Below are 20567 nucleotides of genomic sequence, written 5' to 3'. Positions count from 1 at the left end.
AGTAGCGAGCCATGGAGTGGCCTGCCGCTGGCTGGCTACAGAACCTGCATCAACCTCAGAGGTTGAAATCAGTGACACGCTGTGGACTGAAAAGCTGGTGCCCCAACTGCTACTGTGTGTAGCCAGTGGTGTGACATGCCCCACCATCCAGAAGAGCTGCCACTCTTGAATGCTTTGTTAGTGAACCGACACCTATTTATATGTAGCTGTGCACCTCTGTTTTGCTAAATGCGCCACTCCACGTAACGTACTCATAACGCTTATGTTGGCTGGTGGGCCCCTTCTGCCTGTGACTTGCGCCATGCAAACCGCTGCATGCGCTTTTTCCGGCGGTTCTACGCCCCTGTGGCCTCTATTTTACTTCTCAACTGGTGGTGAGCGTAACTGATTGTAAACAGGCCTGCTGAGCATGTACTCGTAAATGAGCACTGTTGCATTTTATGTTACAAGATGAACGACCACCAGAACGCATTTATATAGTCCATGTTTAGTATTGTTACAAAGTCTGGTAGGGTATAGAAGGGACGTGAACAGCGTCATATGTTGAGTGATCACTGTGAAGGACATTGGTGTGCTGAGTAAAAATTTGAGACATAATTATCAGTTCCTGGCAGAATCAGAGGAGCCTCATTGTAGGTCTCCATGCGGCCGGCTGTTCGACTCTTGAAATATCCTGATATGTAGGGAATTCGGATGTGGAAATGTCCCGATGCTGGAGTGCACGGAAACTTGATGGCAGCATAAATGTCAAGATTCCAGTTGACCACGTATGACCGCCAAAACAGAGGGTCACTGTAATGTGTATGAGGCACATCGTAATCCCTTCACATCTTCCTGCCGAGAACAAGTAATGGACGTCCTGTAATGTTGTATGTCATCTTGCATTATTGATCGGAGACGATTTTTATTTATTTAATCGTATGACTGGGGCCCCCTGTCGGGCAGACCGTTCGCCGGGTGCTGGTCTTTCAATTTAACCCCACTTCGGCGACCTGCAGTCGATGAGGATGATAGGATGACGATGAGGACAGCACAACACCCAGTCATTGGGGGGAGAAAATTCCCCGACCCAGCCGGGAATCGAACCCGAGCCCAAAGGATTGACAATCGGTCACGCTGACCATCCAGCTACCGGGAGCGGACATCGGAGACGATCAGCAGCCAGAACAGAGAATTGCCGCTCCATGCTTAGGTTGCCGTGGTATTGTGTCAGTGAGACACATACCGCTGCTGAATGGCGTTGCATAGCGTTCAGTGATGAATTGTGTTCAGTTCTATCATGGATGACAAACGTCGGCGAGCATGGTGGTGTCTTATGTGGAGGTTCCTTTCATCTATTATTTTGGAGAGGTACAGTGATGCTACTTCTGGTGTCACGTTGTGGAAGCCATCGGCTGAGACTGCAGATAACAGCCAGTAGTGGTTGAGCGAACTCGGACGGCACAAGGGTACGTCACGGACGTCGTGCTTCCTCCTGTATTACTTCTCATGCGACGGTATCGTGGTGGCATTTTTCAAGTCTCTGTGGACTGTCGGTGTGGTTTCGACGCACTCACGTGGCCTGCAGAGTCCCCTCATCTGCCACAGTAGAGCACGTGTGGGAGTAGTTCGGACAGCAACACCGTTCCGGGCCAGTATCGAGGTATCAAGGAACAGTTACAACACCTGCTTCAGGATACGACGTCGTTATAATATCCCACGATAATCACTGAATGCGAGGGGCGTTTGAAAAGTCCATGCAAAAATGAAAACTACTTACGTGTTTGGGAGAAACCTTTTTTTATTTTTCGACATAGTCTCCTTTTTGACTTAAACATCGTCCAACGCTGTTCTAATTTGTTGATCCCTTCCGAATAATAGGAATTGTCCAAATCTGCAAAATAACTGTTACTTGCTGCAATCACCCCCTCGTTTCAATAAAATCTTCGTCCAGCCAGCCATTTCTTCAAATCGAGGAAGAAATAGTAGTCTGAGGGAGCCAAGTCTGGGGAATAGGGGGGATGTGAAACGAGTTAGAATTCTATTTCCATTAATTTTGCGACAACAATTGCTGAGGAGTGTGCTGGTGCATTGTTGAGATGGAAAAGGACTTTTTTGCGGTCCAATCGCTGCCTTTTTCCTTGCAGCTCGGTTTTCGAACGATCCAATAACGATGAATAATATGCATAATATGCTTATTCGATGAGGATTATCCCTTGCGAATACCAAAAGACAGTCGCCATAACCTTTCCGGCCGGAGGAATGGTCTTCGCCTTTTTTGGTGCAGAATCACCCTTGGTAACCCATTGTTTAGATTGTTGTTTGGCCTCAGGAGTATAGTACTATGTCCATGTTTCATCCACAGTGACGAAACGACGTTTAAAATCCTCCGGATTCTTCCTGAACACAATACTTGCAACACTTCACACGATTCCGTTTTTGGCCAAGCGTGAGCAACCGTGGAACCCATGTTGCAGATAGCTTTCTCATGTCCAAATGTTTGTGCAAAATATTATGTACCCGTTCGTTCGAGATGCCCAGAACACTAGAAATCTCACGCACCTTAACTCTTCTGTCATCCAGCACCATATCATCGATTTTATCAGTGATTTCTGGAGTCGTAACCTCCACAGGCCGCCCAGAACGCTCAGCAGCACTTGTGCCCATATGGACACTCCGAAAAAATTGAAACCACTTATAAACTGTTCTAATCGAAGGTGCAGACTCACCGTAACGTTTATCAAGCTTGCCTTTAGTCTTCTGAGGCGTTTTGCTTTTCATAAAGTAATGTTTAATCACCAAACGAAATTCCTTTTTCGTCCATTTTTTGACACTCACTCGACTTCCTTGATTCAGACGAACGCCAAACACAAATAAATAGACCAACATGGCTGTCACTTGGTGTGCGTTCATTCCAAAGATGCTGCTAACTAAACATGACCTCGACAAGCGCCGGTGGTGCCATCTCTCGGACTTCGCACGGACGTTTCAAACACCCCTCGTATATCCAGGCCAGAGGTGGCGCAACATCACTCTGATAAGTGGGCTCATATTGCCAAGTTCTTTACAAATTTGTCACTAATTTGTAATCGCTGATACGTCACACGCAACCCGTGAAGCTTCGTTTCGTTTTCTTGTGTTCTTCTGGGTGATTCACTTGTTTCAAAAGAAAAACGAAGGAAGGAAAATTGGGTTTAACGTCCCGTAGACATCAAAGTCATTAGAGACGGAGCACAGGCTCGGAGTGTGTCAACAATATGGAAGGAAATCGGCAGTTCCCTTCTCAAAGGAACCATCCCAGCGTTTGCATGGAGTGATTGAGGCGAATCACGAAAAACTTAAATCTGGATGACTGGACGCAGATTTGTGCCGTCGTGCTCCCGATTGCGTGTCTAGTGTGCAAACCATGCGCCTCCTTGCTCGGTTGCACTTTTCTTTTTTTGTCGAGCGGTGTATGTTACTAACTTTCATCACCAGGTACCTTACGGCTCTAATATGTATGCAAAACGTCTTTAAGCTATGCAACTATCGATTATGTCTGTGTCAGAGCAATGCAGTGGTTGACGTTCTAGCTTTCAGACTTGAAATTTAATGTAGCAACAAGCAAAAATCAAAATTTTATCAAATCAGAACAAAGGAGCGAATAATGTATAAGCGCAATTAAATGATTAATTGCGCATTATTAATTAATACTTTTCGATATTGCATAATCTTATCTTCATCTGCGTCGTCCAGAACTACATGGATACTCTACAAATCACACTTAAGTGGCTGCAAAGGATTCATCGAACCATCCTCATAATAATTCTCTATTATTCCACTCCCAGACAGCGTGCAGAAGAAACGAACACGTATATTTTTCCATGTGAGCTCTGATTTCCCTTATATGATTATGTAAGTGATTCATATTCGCAGAGGCCTCACTAGAAAACAAAAACAATGATAACATTTTCACCAAAATGGAGGTAGGGTAAACGACCCTATTATTGGCACCCCACCAGTAATTAGCATTTTGTAATAAGGAAATTTTTAAGTTGGTAGTGCTGTTTTAGAAATAGATGAAGACCTCTGTTTTTGCTTGTTGCGCTGGATTTGTTTCAACGCCTTCTGGGAACTGGTCTGGCGGGAAGCTGACCTGAAGTCGATTGTTGTGAAGTTACCTATCCAAGAAAGGATTTTCTAAGAGGTAAGTTAAGAAATACTGCCGTACATTAAGTGCTGTAATTGTGTGGACATCTCATATTTCAAAATCATGATACCATGGTTATCAAATACAATCAGTATGGAGTTACTAGAATAAATTGAAACATTCTAACCTCAAAATTGTAGAAGTTTAAGCTTTGCAAATAGCTCGATTTTCCAAAGCCTGTAATTCTAATTATTGGCACCAGGTGCCAACAACTGGTATTTTGCATTGCTTCACTTTCATAGTGAAATTCATTTTAATCTTGATATGAATGGGAAATAAATGTAGCTGTAAAAACAGCAACTTCAAATGATAACTGTAACCAGTAAATGGCACTGTGCCAACAAGTAGAAAATTGTGTGCCAATAATTGGAAAATTATGTACCATGACTGGAAAATTATTAAGCAATAATTGACATTGATTTTAACATTTCCCTGCACCTCTTTCATTATAGAAGTAAACTGAATGAAATATGGGTCCCAGGCGAAAAGATTCATACAGTGAAGAAAGACTTCAGAAAGCACTCCAAGAAGTAAAGAAAGGCATCTCATTCAAAGCAGCGTCCAGAATGTACGGGATTCCCAGATCAACATTACAATTCCGGCTGAGTAATAAATATACCAAAACATCCCATGGGCCAGCACCTATACTGAGTACAGAGGAGGAAAACACCCTTGTTTGGTGAGTATTGCTACCCCGGTAGATTGACTCATTGACAATTTTCAAGCTAATTCATTATATCTACAATATTCTTAATTATCTTTTCAGGTGGATCTTTGAATGTGGTCGGAAGGGATTCCCACGGCGAAAACAAGATATTCAGGCAAGCGTGCGAGAATTTCTTCATAACAATAAACGTACTAATCCTTTTAAGGATGTCACCCCTGGTAACAAATGGTATTCTGCCTTTTTAAAAAGGCATCCGGAAGTTTCTGAAAGAACACCTGAAGGTGTAACTGCTGCAAGTGCTTGTGTTAGTGAACAAGACGTGAGAGGATGGTTTAGGTCCACAGCAGACCTCCTTAAGGAGGAAAATGTATTTGATGTGCTGTCATGTCCAAACCGTATTTTCAACGGCGATGAAACTAATTATGTTCTGTGCGCTAAGAAAGATATTGTACTTGAATGAGATTTTCACTCTGCAGTGGAGTGTGCGCTGATATGAAACTTCCTGACAGATTGAAACTGTGTGCCCGACCGAGACTCGAACTCGGGACCTTTGCCTTTCGCGGGCAAGTGCTCTACCGAGTTCGAGTCTCGGTCGGGCACACAGTTTTAATCTGTCAGGAAGTTTCATATCGGCACACACTCCGCTGCAGAGTGAAAATCTCATTCTGCAAACCTTCCGCAGGCTGTGGCTAAGCCATGTCTCTGCAATATCCTTTCTTTCAGGAGTGCTAGTTCTGCAAGGTTCGCAGGAGAGCTTCTGTTAAGTTTGGAAGGTAGGAGACGATATACTGGCAAAAGTAAAGCTGTGAGTACCGGGCGTGAGTAGTGCTTCGGTAGCTCAGTTGGTAGAGCACTTGCCCGCGAAAGGCAAAGGTCCCGAAATCGAGTCTCGGTCGGGCACACAGTTTTAATCTGTCAGGAAGTTGCACCCACAGGCTGTAAAAATGTCTATGAAGTAGAGAAAGGTCCAGCCAAAGCTACTCTCACTGTCATGTGCACATTCTCAGCAGATGGAAAAATGTGCCCTCCAATGATAATTTACCCCTATCAGAGAATTCCTACCAACGTTATCAGCAAGGTTCCTGAAAAGTGGGTCATCGGGAGAAGCGACACTGGATGGATGAAATCTGAAGTTTTCTTCGAGTTCATAGCTAGCGTTTTTCATCCATATCTCCAAGAAAATAACATCCTACGACCAGTAATTCTGTTTGTTGATGGGCATAAAACCCATTTAACATACCACTTGAGCGAGCTGTGTAAATATCTTAAAATTATTCTGACATCCTTGTATCCCAATTCTACACGAATATTACAGCCTGCTTATGTTACTGTCTTTAGACCTCTCAAAAGTGAATGGAAGAATGCTGCATTCACTTGGCAAACAAACAACGGTGGAAAAGCTATAACTAAAGAGGACTTTGTACCAATCTTGAAAGAAGTGATTGAAAAAATTGACCTTGAAAAAACAATTAAAAATAGTTTCAGAGCTACCAAGTTGTACCCATGGAACCCAAATAATATTGATTTCTCAAAGTGCTTGGGTAGGAATATTTCTAACCGCAATAATATTAACAGCAACAGCAGGAAGTCAGAAATCCTGCCTCTTCCATACCGCATTTTTGTTCAGGTTCTTGGAGAAGAGAAAATAAATGAATTTGAGACTATACAGAATGTGACAGAAAACGCTCATGGAGAAGATTTCTTTCTTCTATATCGGCTATGGAAATGTTATCAAAATGAAAACCAAAAAGAGGAACAGAAAGCTACTGAAATCACATCAGGTGCCAACGTGTCCCTTTCTGATGAAAATCTGAACATTTCAAATCCACAACATGCCTCGAGTGAAGAAGCCAACCAGAGTTCATCAGGAAAAGATGACACAGAAGATACGCCTACAGTAAATAAAAATCCAACCAAATCTATAAACGAAGTGCTTCTTTGGCCAGATACGCCAAAAAGGAAAGGAAAGCGACGAGTGGAACGAGTCCCATTTGTTTTAACCTCAAGAAAGTGGAATAACCTGCACAACTGGAATCACTCAATAGAGGAAAGTCCACTGGACCTGACGGGATACCAATTCGATTCTACACAGAGTACGCGAAAGAACTTGCCCCCCTTCTAACAGCCGTGTACCGCAAGTCTCTAGAGGAACGGAGGGTTCCAAATGATTGGAAAAGAGCACAGATAGTCCCAGTCTTCAAGAAGGGTCGTCGAGCAGATGCGCAAAACTATAGACCTATATCTCTTACGTCGATCTCTTGTAGAATTTTAGAACATGTTTTTTGCTCGCGTATCACGTCGTTTTTGGCAACCCAGAATCTACTATGTAGGAATCAACATGGATTCCGGAAACAGCGATCGTGTGAGACCCAACTCGCCTTATTTGTTCATGAGACCCAGAAAATATTAGATACAGGCTCCCAGGTAGACGCTATTTTTCTTGACTTCCGGAAGGCGTTCGATACAGTTCCGCACTGTCGCCTGATAAACAAAGTAAGAGCCTACGGAATATCAGACCAGCTGTGTGGCTGGATTGAAGAGTTTTTAGCAAACAGAACACAGCATGTTGTTATCAATGGAGAGACGTCTACAGACGTTAAAGTAACCTCTGGCGTGCCACAGGGGAGTGTTATGGGACCATTGCTTTTCACAATATATATAAATGACTTAGTAGATAGTGTCGGAAGTTCCATGCGGCTTTTCGCGGATGATGCTGTAGTATACAGAGAAGTTGCTGCATTAGAAAATTGTAGCGAAATACAGGAAGATCTGCAGCGGATAGGCACTTGGTGCAGGGAGTGGCAACTGACCCTTAACATAGACAAATGTAATGTATTGCGAATACATAGAAAGAAAGATCCCTTATTGTATGATTATATGATAGCGGAACAAACACTGGTAGCAGTTACTTCTGTAAAATATCTGGGAGTATGCGTACGGAACGATTTGAAGTGGAATGATCATATAAAACGAATTGTTGGTAAGGCGGGTACCAGGTTGAGATTCATTGGGAGAGTGCTTAGAAAATGTAGTCCATCAACAAAGGAGGTGGCTTACAAAACACTCGTTCGACCTATACTTGAGTATTGCTCATCAGTGTGGGATCCGTACCAGGTCGGGTTGACGGAGGAGATAGAGAAGATCCAAAGAAGAGCGGCGCGTTTCGTCACTGGGTTATTTGGTAACCGTGATAGCGTTACGGAGATGTTTAATAAACTCAAGTGGCAGACTCTGCAAGAGAGGCACTCTGCATCGCGGTGTAGCTTGCTCGCCAGGTTTCGAGAGGGTGCGTTTCTGGATGAGGTATCCAATATATTGCTTCCCCCTACTTATACTTCCCGAGGAGATCACGAATGTAAAATTAGAGAGATTAGAGCGCGCACGGAGGCTTTCAGACAGTCGTTGTTCCCGCGAACCATACGCGACTGGAACAGGAAAGGGAGGTAATGACAGTGGCACGTAAAGTGCCCTCCGCCACACACCGTTGGGTGGCTTGCGGAGTATCGATGTAGATGTAGATGTAGATGTAGAACGAAAAGGTAAAAATGTAGGAGGATGCCATGAAACAGAAAGAAAAACCAAAGAAGGAAAGAGAAGAGAAGAAAATGAAAAAGCAAGCTACTCAACAAATTAGTAAAAAGAAGAAAACAAAGAGAGATACCAGCATTCTGACAGAGCTGACATCACAAGCTAAGCATTCAGAGGTTGAGAACGCATCTTCTACAAGTGGTTGCATAAGGAATAAAGAAAAAGAGTTTCGTGCAATGTGCTTCAAATGTACAAGAAGTGTTTCTTCCAAGAAGGGATATGAATGTAATAACTGTAAAAAACTTTTCCACTCTACATGCATCCCCAGTGGGCATCAAATACATATCCCAGATGATTCAGATGATGATCTCTTTGAATGCCATAATTGTTACATAGTACATGATAGTGACAATACTGATGCCTTTGATGATGAAAGTGATTTCTCCGAATCGGTGGAATAAATTCTTACTGCTTGCATTGCACAAAGGAATAGTACTCACACAAAGGAAAGGACTGAGAACAAACTCAATTTGGTGTTTCTGTAATTCATAGTTGTATTTGTGTAGAGTGTTATGTAATTTTACTGAATTAATAAACTGATTCTCAGTTTTTCTTTATTTTCTTAATTTTCACCTTCTATTGCATTACCAAGTATCAGGAACAGCTTGTGATAGCAAGTTGTGAGTAATAATATTATTAATAATAAGTAAAGCAGTTATAAATTGGGGGTGCCAATGACTGGTAATGTGCATGCCAACTACTGGAAAATTGTGCCAATAACTGGTAAAATTATACATATTTTTAAGCAACTTATTTCACATGGAAAATAAAGTATAAAACTTTCGTAATTGTAGTATAATGTTACTTTAATATTCTAGTATGTTTTGTGTTAGAATTATACTTCAAGCAAGGAAAGTATTAAGGATACATAATTTACCCTACAAACATGTTCTTAAAGTGCCAATAATTGGGTGGTTTACCCTACTGTGCTTTTCTCGGAGGGATCTGTACTTTCTCACATACAGATGGACGCTGTTTTCATTCTCATTACAGCTTTTCTTCTGGACTTCCTACATCGATAAACAGATGAGCGGATGATAGAGCACTCTTTGTGTCCAGTCATACATTCCAGTGCTCTTTCTTTTAAAGGGCCTTTACTTCAGATGAAAATTAAATTACCAGAATACTCGTTTTCTTTCACAGTCTTTTCAAACGGAATTTAACTATCAGAAAACTTATTTTGAATGAATACATATCTGTACAATTTCTTTTACAAATATTCTGAACACAACAATTCCACCGCAAGTGATATCGTTATTTTCAATTAAGAGGAATTGAGGTATTAGCTTTAACCAGTGACATAAAGACAGTGGCTACTGTGACATAATTTCATGGTGCATATTTTGAATTGATTTCTATATTACTTGTTTCGTTGTCATAATATTTAATCTCAGCTGTGTATCAAAAAAGTAATATTTTATGCTTTGGCTGTCATATCAGTCATCTTTATTGCGAAATATGGAAGAGGCTGCAGGTCCGAGTACTACACCTAATTATGCTGCTAACTGGGAGATTTTTTGAATTTTCGATCGTCATATTCCGAATATCCGTTCCGCTATTTACAACAGGTTGAACAAATTAGAAATCCGATTATCCGCAGACAGTATAATGTGTATGTTAATCATTTTGATGTGGTCCAGATACATACATATATCCGTTTCGTCTCTGTGTATCGCACACTCCGCTTAAACTCAATTTCCTAAAGTTTATTTAGCTTTACCAGCTTCATTTATTATAAGGCAAATATGTTTTTATTTAACGAAACTCCGCTCCAGAGTGAAAATCTCATTCTGGAAATGCTTTTATTTAGTCCGTACCGTGTGTTGCAGTCTCCAGCTGTAGAGCATTTTTGTGAAGCTTTATCCGTTGTCTTTCCCATAGATGCTTCTTACATTAATCTGCAGCTTATCGTAATAGTACATTGTGTGTTTCACTTATTAATGAAAATAATTTATATGGTTACAGTTGTAATATCTCTGTATATTCGATGAATTATTCTGATACAATTCTACCCTTGAATGACGTTTACTAATTTTCTGTCTTCATACTCGCAGAATCCATGTGCAAAGTAGTTTCTTACAATAGCTATGCCATGAGCGCATAATTATTCTTTGTAGTACTCTCTCTGGTGGTTGTTAGAAAAAAAGCTTCCGAGATTGTCTTCGTGCCGATTAGCCTGAGCCTTGTTTGAAGAATTGTAATCTGAATGTTGATATTCATAACAAAAGATAACTGATACGAAACTGTACGATTAAAAGGGAAATATATATATGTATTGCTCCTTCGTACAAGAGGTGTGTAACACTTTACACTATTTGACATTTGAGAATTAATGATGTTCATCGATATATTATGTAGTTGTTAATCAGAAGAGAACTTCCGAAAGACTGGATACGAACCTGCATTTAATAAACCGGGAGCTCCATTACTTCTTCGGAAGGTTAAACTTCATGAAAGCCAAATATCCGCTTGATATGAGGTTTCCCGACTGATTGTACAACGCTCCCAAAAATATGAGGTAGTTTATTTGTACAGATTAGCAGGCTGATGCAAAGCATGAGCAAGCAGAGAAGAAGGATCATCAGCTGATTCCATTCTAACAAGTAAAATTTCTGAATCATCTTGAGTGACTGAGTTATGACTGTGTTGACTGCTCGAATGAATTGAGAACTACATACCTACATAATTCCATAGATAGGAGGAAAAATTACAATGGCGACCGTGACAGGACTCTCTTCGATTGTTATATAATGTATGTATTTTTTGTTTCATGAAAACCAACGAGAACGAGAGGTAACTAATCTGAAGAGAGATTTGGTGCCCATATTAAAAGATTGCTGATACCAAGGAACGATTTCAACTATCGGACATAACCTATACTGCAGAAAAATGCCAGATAATTCCAATTTTTACATTTTGTAGTTAAAATAGTTTGAAATTACTTTAGAACGAACTTTTTTCCACATAGTAGTTACATTGTAGAACCGTATATTGTGTGATTTTCGTATCTAGACATTGAACTTTATACCATCTGTGAAGTAGTTTGAAAGTTAAGTGTGTCTACGACAGGAAATTTGAAACTGTATTTAGTGGCTAGCACCTGATATTGACAGTTATTTAATGGTATTGACTAGAGCGGCGTTTAAAATGTCATTGAATCAGCAACGAGACGTGCAACAGCCTTCAGCTGTTTGCTCAGAAGCTGTGGCTATGGATAGCAATTCTGAAACTGTTGTGGCTAGCGGTAGCAATATAAATAATCCCGCTGGTTCAGAAAACATTCATACAACAGCTGATCAGACTGTTGTTGACACATTAGTTGCTTTTATGCAACAGTTGTCTCTATTAGCCGAAGGCCAAGCGGAGGTAAAACGAGACTCATCCGTTATACAATCTGAAGTAAAACGAAACTTATCAGCTAAACAAAATGAACTCCAAAATCAACTAGCCGAAAATCGAACAGAATTACAAAATCAATTAAGAGAAACTTTTACCGAATTAGATCAGAGATTAAATATCCAGACACAGGAAATAAAAGAACAGGCAGAAAGGACCGAACAGAATCTTATTGCTCAAATTGAGCAGGTCCGCCAACAATGCCAAGAAAACAATAGTAAATTAAAAACGGAACTGACCCAGTATGTAACCGTCAAATTTGACACGATACAAAAACAGGTAGAACTGTTTCCTCAGGTAATGAAAGCTCAAGAGGACATACAGCGATCTGTAGCTATGATACCAGAAATTATAGAATCCCAAGATAATCTAAAGAAGCAATTTGACGAAGTGAAGGAAAAACATACGACAGTGGAACATAGAATTAATGTATTTTGCGGGAAAGTTTTCAGAAATGACATTAAAGCGGCAGAATTTTCCTTCGGAAACGATAGAAGAAACTGTGAAAGTAGCTTTACAGTCAATTTCAGAGAGTTCCGAAGAGAAGTTTTTCAACAAAGGGTTAAAGGAAGTTCGTGAACAACTTGGCGAAGAATTCTCGCTTTGGAAAGAAAATATCGAAAGATCACTAAATCTTTCGTAGGAGGATTTAGAAACACCGAGAAGGAGGAAACAAAATTCTCAATTTGCGCGTGACATTCCGTCCACGTCAAGATCCGATGTAGACAGCACTGGAACGTCACAAGCTAGATTCGATATAACGGATAACCACAGGGAAAAGTACGAACAGGATGATTTTTGGAATCGTAATACCGTTGAGGAAAAGATGATTAAACAGAGACAATTTCAAATCCTTAACCCTGACAAAAAGAATGGTCATCCTGTAGTCTTTATTCGAATTTTCAGAGATCTATTTCCACGATCTTGGACAGAATGACAAAATATTAGTTTCGTATCTGCTTATATACATGTATCAGGAGCATTGTGGGCATCCGAACAAACATCATTGGCACCAAGGCAGAAGCGACTCTCATCGCTGAAGACGACACGTCTCCATTCGTCCCTCCATTCACGCCTGTCGCGACACCACTGGAGGCGGGCTGCACGATGTTGGGGCGTGAGCGGAAGACGGCCTAACGGTGTGCGGGACCGTAGCCCAGCTTCATGGAGACGGTTGCGAATGGTCCTCGCCGATATCCCAGGAGCAACAGTGTCCCTAATTTGCTGGGAAGTGGCGGTGCGGTCCCCTACGGCACTGCGTAGGATCCTACGGTCTTGGCGTGCATCCGTGCGTCGCTGCGGTCCGGTCCCAGGTCGACGGGCACGTGCACCTTCAGCCGACCACTGGCGACAACATCGATGTACTGTGGAGACCTCACGCCCCACGTGTTGAGCAATTCGGCGGTACGTCCACCCGGCCTCCCGCATGCCCACTATACGCCCTCGCTCAAAGTCCGTCAACTGCACATACGGTTCACGTCCACGCTGTCGCGGCATGCTACCAGTGTTAAAGACTGCGATGGAGCTCCGTATGCCACGGCAAATTGGCTGACACTGACGGCGGCGGTGCACAAATGCTGCGCAGCTAGCGCCATTCGACGGCCAACACCGCGGTTCCTGGTGTGTCCGCTGTGCCGTGCGTGTGATCATTGCTTGTACAGCCCTCTCGCAATGTCCGGAGCAAGTATGGTGGGTCTGACACACCGGTGTCAATGTGTTCTTTTTTCCATTTCCAGGAGTGTAGAAAGGAGACGGCGCATGAGAAATATTGTCGCGGTGCCATAATTCATTTAATTGACACTACAAACGGTCGTTGGAAGGAGCTTTCAAAGGACTTGATACAACAGGAGGACTTTAACAAACAACAATGATAAAAGCTAGTGAATCAAATCAGCTTACCGGAGAACAAAGGCAGCAGCTTCATTATTTGTTAGAGGCATTTGAAGAGATTTTTGATGAGAAACCAGGAATTATTAAAGGGAATATTTGTCACCTACAAGTGAAGCCACATCATAATTACCGTTACACGCACTATACGATCCCCTGGCGTTTAAAACAATCTGTCCAAAGGTTAGAATAGTACTTGATTGAGCCATCAACTAGTCCATATTGTTCTCCGCTCTTAGTCGTTCCAAAATCTGGAGGCAAAGTAAGACTAGTTCTGGATGCGAGAGAAATTAATAAAATAATAGTACCTGTAAGAACTCATCCGGAAAATATAGATGAATTAATTCAAAATTTCCAGGATGTTTCGTACTTAACTAGTGTTGATTTGAGAAGTTCGTACTGGCAGGTCCAAATGGATGAAGAATCTAGGAAATATACTGCATTTATCTATGCCGGGAGAAGTTACCAATTTAGAGTTGTCCCGTTCGGACTTAATATTAGTGCCGGAATATTTATTTCAGCGTTGGATTATGTTCTTGGACCAGAACTGCGTAGTCGTATAACTGTGTTTGTTGACGACTTATTAATAGCCACGAAAATATGGGAAGAGCATTTGCATATTTTGGAAAGGATTTTTGCTGTTTATGTTTAGTCAGATTGAAAAGAACTTCTGTATAAACCATCTGCCAAAGTATGAAGACCAGAATTTAAAATTTGAGGAAAAGATTCGACTCGCACTTGTCAATGTAACTAAAAAGGCAATACAACGGAAATTGACATATGATAAACGGATTCACCTGATTCAGACGTTTCATCTTGGAGAAAAGGTTTTATTGAGGCGACACATCCATTCCTTGAAACCGATGAGGAACATAAAGAAATGGAATATTATTTACACCGGACCATATGTTATTGTAAATATAACAAATCCTGGATCATACTTGTTGGCATATCCAGAATCGAAAAGAATAAAGGGATTATTCCTCCATAATGGTATTAAGAAATTTTTTGAAGGGTCCTAGATCTGTGATACCAAATATGGAGAAGAATTTAGAGTGGAATTGGACTATGAGTCGAATGTGTTTATAAATATCAAGATGTTTATGTTGTTTAGAGGGTAAGAGACAGTGAGATTACTCCTGTGATAGGTTAAGAGACGGTGAGATTACTCCTGTGATAGGTTAAGAGACAGTGAGATTACTCCTGTGATAGTTTAGCACAAAATTGTAAGATAGGTAGAAGAATTTGTTAATTACCAGTGTTTGTAGGTGTGGACTATCTCCCATAAGTCCAACCCCTCGTCCAAGTCGTGGGAGATGGGCAACGGCACAAAGTAGGGGACTGCCTATAGGGGCGATGTACAGCGGGGACATCGTGTGCCCCAGGACCGCTATGGTAGCTGAGAAGGCTCTATGGGGACCCTGAAACGTGACGGCTAACGGGGCTCTGGTGAAGCTGCGATAGGCCTAGCAAGCCAGTAGTGGATAAATCAACTGCTTTTAAAATGGGAACATGCCTCGGATCACGGAACGGATTTAAAGGAAACCGACCAAGCAATGGGAAAGGATTACGAGATGGTTTACGACTGGGCACCTTAAACGTAAGGACTCTAACTGGGAAGTTAGAAGAAATTGTAGAAATGATGGAAAGGAGGAAATTGGACATCTTGGGACTTGCTGAGACTAGGTGGAGAGGAGTTGGTGAAAAACCACTAAGTAAAGGATGTAAACTGTACTGGATAGGGAATGAGAGGGGAAGAAATGGAGTGGCAATAGTGGTCAGAGAGGGTCTGCAGGAGGAGGTGGAAGGTATCAATGATCGAATGATAAAAGCCAGAGTACGAGTGAAAGGAAAAAGCATTGAAATCATCCAAGCATATGCCCCACAGAAGGGGTGTACAAAAAAGGAGAAGGAGGAATTTGAAGATGACATGCAAAAGCAGCTAAATGGAGGTAATCAGATTATAATAGGGGACCTCAATGCACATGTTGGCACAGACAGGAAAGGATTCGAGGAGATAATGGGACCAGAGGGCTGGGGGAACCGAAATAGAGAAGGAAAATTGTTGCTGGAATTCTGCAAGAGGAATGGGCTGACGATCGCAAATTCCTGGTACAAGAAGAGAAGTAGTCACAAAATAACTTGGTACAGTGGGGACTGGTCCCAAACTTCAGTAGTAGACTATGTACTAGTGGATAGGCAGATGATGAGCAGCCTCACAGATGTTAAGGTCGTTCCATCTGAGGCCTTAGACAGTGACCATCGGCTGTTGGTAGCCACCCTGAGAGAGAAAAAAGATAGGAGGGCAACAGATATACAGGAGAAAAGGTTGAAGACATGGATGCTGAAAGAGGATGAACGGAGGACCCAGTACCAGACACTGATCAGGAAAAGCTGCCAAAGGAAGATCAGAGAACAGTGGAAGAAGAATGGGGAGATTTTAAGAGGGCCCTAGTTGAGGCAGCTGAGATTGTGTGCGGAAGAACTAGCACAAAGAGGAGAAGTAAGGAAACCCCATGGTGGAACAACATATGTAAAGAGGCAGTACTTCGAAAGAACAAAGCCTTCAGAGAATGGTTCCAGACCCGAACAGAGGAAGCTAGGGTAAAATATAAGGAAAGCAAGAAAGCGGCACAGACCATAGTAAGGGCGGAGAAGAAGAAGTGGATGGAAAAATGGACAAGAATGTTAGAAGAGGACAGTGAAGGGAACAAAAAAGTACTTTACACCATGGTAAGAAATAAGAGGAACGACAGAAGCGAGTGCCTGAGGATCATGGATAATAATGGAAGAGTTGTGGAGGAAATGCATGAGCTCAAAAAGATTTGGAAGGAGTACTTTGAAGATCTGTTGAATGCCGCCAAGCGGGTAACTAACAGCGATGGAGAGCCTAAGGCAGCAGACGATGATAATAGTGGGGAAATTGATGATCTAACTTGGAATGAAGTGGAAGAAGCCATAAAGAGGATGAAAGGGGGCAAGGCACCAGGTTGGGACGAAGTAACAGTGGATATGATACGAGCAGCAGGAGAATTAGGAACCCAGTGGCTATACAGAGTGCTGAGGGTGGTGTGGAAGGAGAACAGAATTCCTGAGGATTGGAAGAAAGGAATTATAGTCCCGATCTTCAAGATAGGGGATAAAAGGAGATGTGAGAACTACAGAGGAATCACCCTGCTATGCCACTGTGGAAAAATCTATGAAAAGATCCTGGAGAAGAGAATAAGAAGCAGTATTGAAAGGAGACTGCAAGAGGAGCAGTACAGTTTCAGACCGGGAAGATCAACAACGGACCTCATATTTGCGGTAAGGCAACTGCAGGAAAGGCACTATGAGTACGGGAAGGACTTAATCATGGCCTTTTTAGATATTGAGAAGGCGTATGACAGTATCTGTAGGGACAAGCTCTGGGATGTGCTGAACGCAAAAGGGATAGATGAAGAGATAACACGAAAAGTCAGAAAAATGTATGAGGGAATTGAGAGTTGTGTGAAAGTGGGGAGGGAACGTACTGCATGGTTCAAGCTGGAAAATGGGATGCGACAGGGAAGTGCACTTTCGCCTTTATTGTTTATTATTGTTATGGATGAAACCCTACAGCAAGTGTCAGATGCAATTGGAGATCATAAAATGAAAGCAGTGCTTTTTGCCGATGACCTGATGTTATGGGGAAATTGCGAGAAGGAGGTGCAAGAGCAGTTAGATGCATGGGAGGCAACGGCAGCACAATATGGAATGCATTTCTCTGCAAAGAAAAGTGAAATAATTGTCACAACAAGGAAGACGAATAGGCCAAATGTGGATATAACTTGTGGAGGGGAAAAACTACAAGTGGTAGAGAACTTCAAGTACCTGGGAAGCGCGATTGAAAGTAAGGGGGGAAACGCAATGGAAATAAATGAAAGGTGCAGAAAAGCAGGGCAGTTCTACAAATGCATTAGGGGGCTTATTTGGAGCAAGGAGGTGCCACAGAAATCCAAGGGAATTATATACCGAACCTACTTTGTCCCCATATTGGCATACGTAAGTGAGACATGGGTAATGCACAAAAGCGACAAAAGTAGAATACAAGCTAGTGAAATGAAGTTCCAGAGGAGCAGGTTGGGTGTAACAAGACGAGACAGATTGCGAAATGTGTATGTGAGGGAAAGACTAAAGGAGGAACCAGTACAGGACAGGATAGAAAAATCAAGACTGCAGTGGTATGGACACATGAAGAGAATGGATGAGGGAAGAATTCCAAAGAGGATGTTTGATCTGCAACTGGAGGGGAAGAGGCCCAGAGGAAGACCAAGAGATAGATGGGTGAAGGGAGTGAAGGAATGTGTGACGAGAAGAAGAGAGAACTGGACGAAGGTGGAAGAGGGGGAATGGTGGAAAGATAGAACACGATGGAGAGGCTTGTGTTCCCGACAGACCCAGCCAGTGGCTGGAAACTGTCCAAGATGATGATGATGTAAGTGTGGACTATGAGCAGAAGCCATAGTGATATACAATGAAAGTGCATCTACATTTCCTCAAGACACGGCACTTATGTGAGAATTGCGTGTGAAACTTGAACAGTGCGGGATATGTAGGTAAATACGCTGTGTGTATAATGTGCGCTGTTCGCGCAAGAAAACAAGTGAACTGTGAAATGAAGCAACAGTCGATAATGTCACTGCTGCAAACAATTGAAGAAACTCTCTGGTTGCGCCAAAAAAATTATTATAATTTATAGATTTTTCATTATGCCTTCTTTACCAGGAGAATTAATTTAAGAATTTTAATTATCATTTTAAGAATAGCAGTTTGTGTGTTTTATATTATGGACGTAATTGTTGAAATATATTTCCATAAATGTTCATGAGAGAATGAAGAAGATTCTGGGAGTGGCTGATTTGTTAAATGAACATACGTCATCATTAATGATATTAATTTGCAGGTGGATCTATAAATCAATTAATTATAAGAATAATGGAAATTTTTCTGAGTTTTTAGAAACTATTCCTTTTGTGGAGTCAGTGTCATATGCCTATGTTTAAAATTTTTCATCAGGTGTGAACTTAAATTTTATCCATCATTTCGTAATTGAAAGCAAACCTCGGACAGATTCAATGCTCTACTTCCACCTGCACTATAACAAAACGAAGATTAGATAAAAAAATTTTTTTGATAGGAATACATTCGATATGAGCTACAACAAAATTTAAATGCCCACAGTCTACTTGGCAAGGTTTAGGACAATCAGCATTTGTAATGCAAAACAACTTTGGTATTGAGAACTACAAAAAAATTCGCGATTGTCAGGACTGATGGATGTTCCAGTCTAGTACAGATGGTAGAATATAATAATCCACTCCGATTGTGAGTTCAACGATGAAATATGGACTTCGTTGCCTTAATCCACTCTCTTCCAGGGATTTGTTCAGTCAGAACATTTTCTTATTCCCCTTTAAACCTGTTCCATGTTCACGTCCCTGACCATCTGTTCCTGAGATCATCTTGCTGTTTCTACGGCACATTACCAGCTTCTGTCCTGTACCATAAGCCATCGACTGTTCTCCGTACCGCCTCCACCAAACGCTGTACGCCGCCTACCCGCTGTCCGTACCCAGTGTTCCTGTTCCATCGACTTCACAACGAGATCGCCGGCTACATCGTCGAAAGAACAATTTTGAAAATTATTTTGAGCAATATTGTAAAACTTTTTTGGCTATGAGGCACTTTTCCTTCGATCTAATCTATGAAGCTTCTATATATTTCTAAATTACTGGCTTTAGGATTTCCTATCTTCTTTAATACCTGAGCTGGGGTCTATTCTTCCGGGTTTTTCAGGGTTTCCCTGTGAAGGCCAGTTCCCAAATGGATAGACCTTTTTCGTAATTACGCAAATCTACATTTTCCCTGGTTATGTACTCGGGATGCGGGTATACCCCGGTACATGTAAAAGCTACAGCTTAGGTATTCTCGTAACTTACTGTCTTAACATGCTACTCATACTCTCTATAGAAAAATTCTATTAATTCAAAATATTCCTCTTTTGAATAAACAACCCAACAATTTTTTTCCGTTAGCTCGCAAAGTGTATTATCATTAACTTTGCTCGCTGCGAGAGGCAATTGTAATATCTCTTTATATTCGATGAATTATTCTAATACAATTCTACCCTTGAATGACGTTTACTAATTTTCTGTCTTTATACTCGCAGAATCCATGCACAAAGTAGTTTCATACAATAGCTATGCCATGAGAGCATAATTATTCTTTGTAGTACTCTCTCTGGTGGGTGTTAGAAAAAAGCTTCCGAGATTGTCTTCGTGCCGATTAGCTTGAGCATTGTTTGAAGAATTGTAATCTGAATATTGAGATTTATGACAAAAAATAACTGATACGAAATTGTACGATAAAAAGGGAAATAAATAAATAAATAAATAAATATATATATATAAAATCTCCTTCATACAAAAGGTGTGCATTTGACATTTGAGAATTAATGATATTCATCGATATATTGCGTAGTGGTTAATCAGAAGGCAACTTCCGAAAGAGTGGATACGAACCTGCATTTAATAATCCAAGAGCTCCATTATTTCTTCGGAAGGTTAAACTTCATCAAATCCAAATATCCACTTGATCTGAGGTTTCCCGACTGATTATACAACGCTCCCAAAATACGAGGCATTTTATTTGTACAGAGTAGCAGACTGCCGCAAAGCACGAGCCAGCAGAATAGAAGAATCATCGCCTGATTTCATTCTAACAAGTAAATTTTCTGAATCATTTTGAGTGACTGAGTTATGACTGTGTTTCCTATTATGAATGATTGATTGATCGAACGAATTGAGAACTACATAACTACATAATTACATAGATAGGAGG

The 20567-nt window shown here is 41.3% G+C and overlaps 1 protein-coding gene across 1 annotated transcript; it reads left to right on the top strand.

The window, feature by feature from the left end:
• Positions 1–4638: 4638 nt before the first annotated feature.
• LOC126438887 (uncharacterized) lies at positions 4639–5295 on the top strand. The gene is made up of 2 exons (XM_050090552.1): positions 4639–4847; positions 4935–5295. The coding sequence occupies exons 1-2, from the start codon at positions 4639–4641 to the stop codon at positions 5293–5295; spliced, it is 570 nt and encodes a 189-aa protein (XP_049946509.1).
• The last annotated feature ends 15272 nt before the right edge of the window (positions 5296–20567 follow it).

This window comes from Schistocerca serialis, chromosome 1, assembly GCF_023864345.2.
Source record: "Schistocerca serialis cubense isolate TAMUIC-IGC-003099 chromosome 1, iqSchSeri2.2, whole genome shotgun sequence".
Lineage (NCBI taxonomy): Eukaryota > Metazoa > Arthropoda > Insecta > Orthoptera > Acrididae > Schistocerca > Schistocerca serialis.
The sequence above is the reverse complement of the archived record's forward strand: the minus strand, read 5'-3'. Positions and strand labels throughout refer to the sequence as shown.

Bases quoted from the DNA above. Each gene is read 5' to 3' on its own strand.
- LOC126438887 (XM_050090552.1), top strand. From the start codon at position 4,639: ATGGGTCCCAGGCGAAAAGATTCATACAGTGAAGAAAGACTTCAGAAA. The intron at 4,848-4,934 runs GTGAGTATTGCT...TTATCTTTTCAG, and splicing joins GAGGAAAACACCCTTGTTTG to GTGGATCTTTGAATGTGGTC.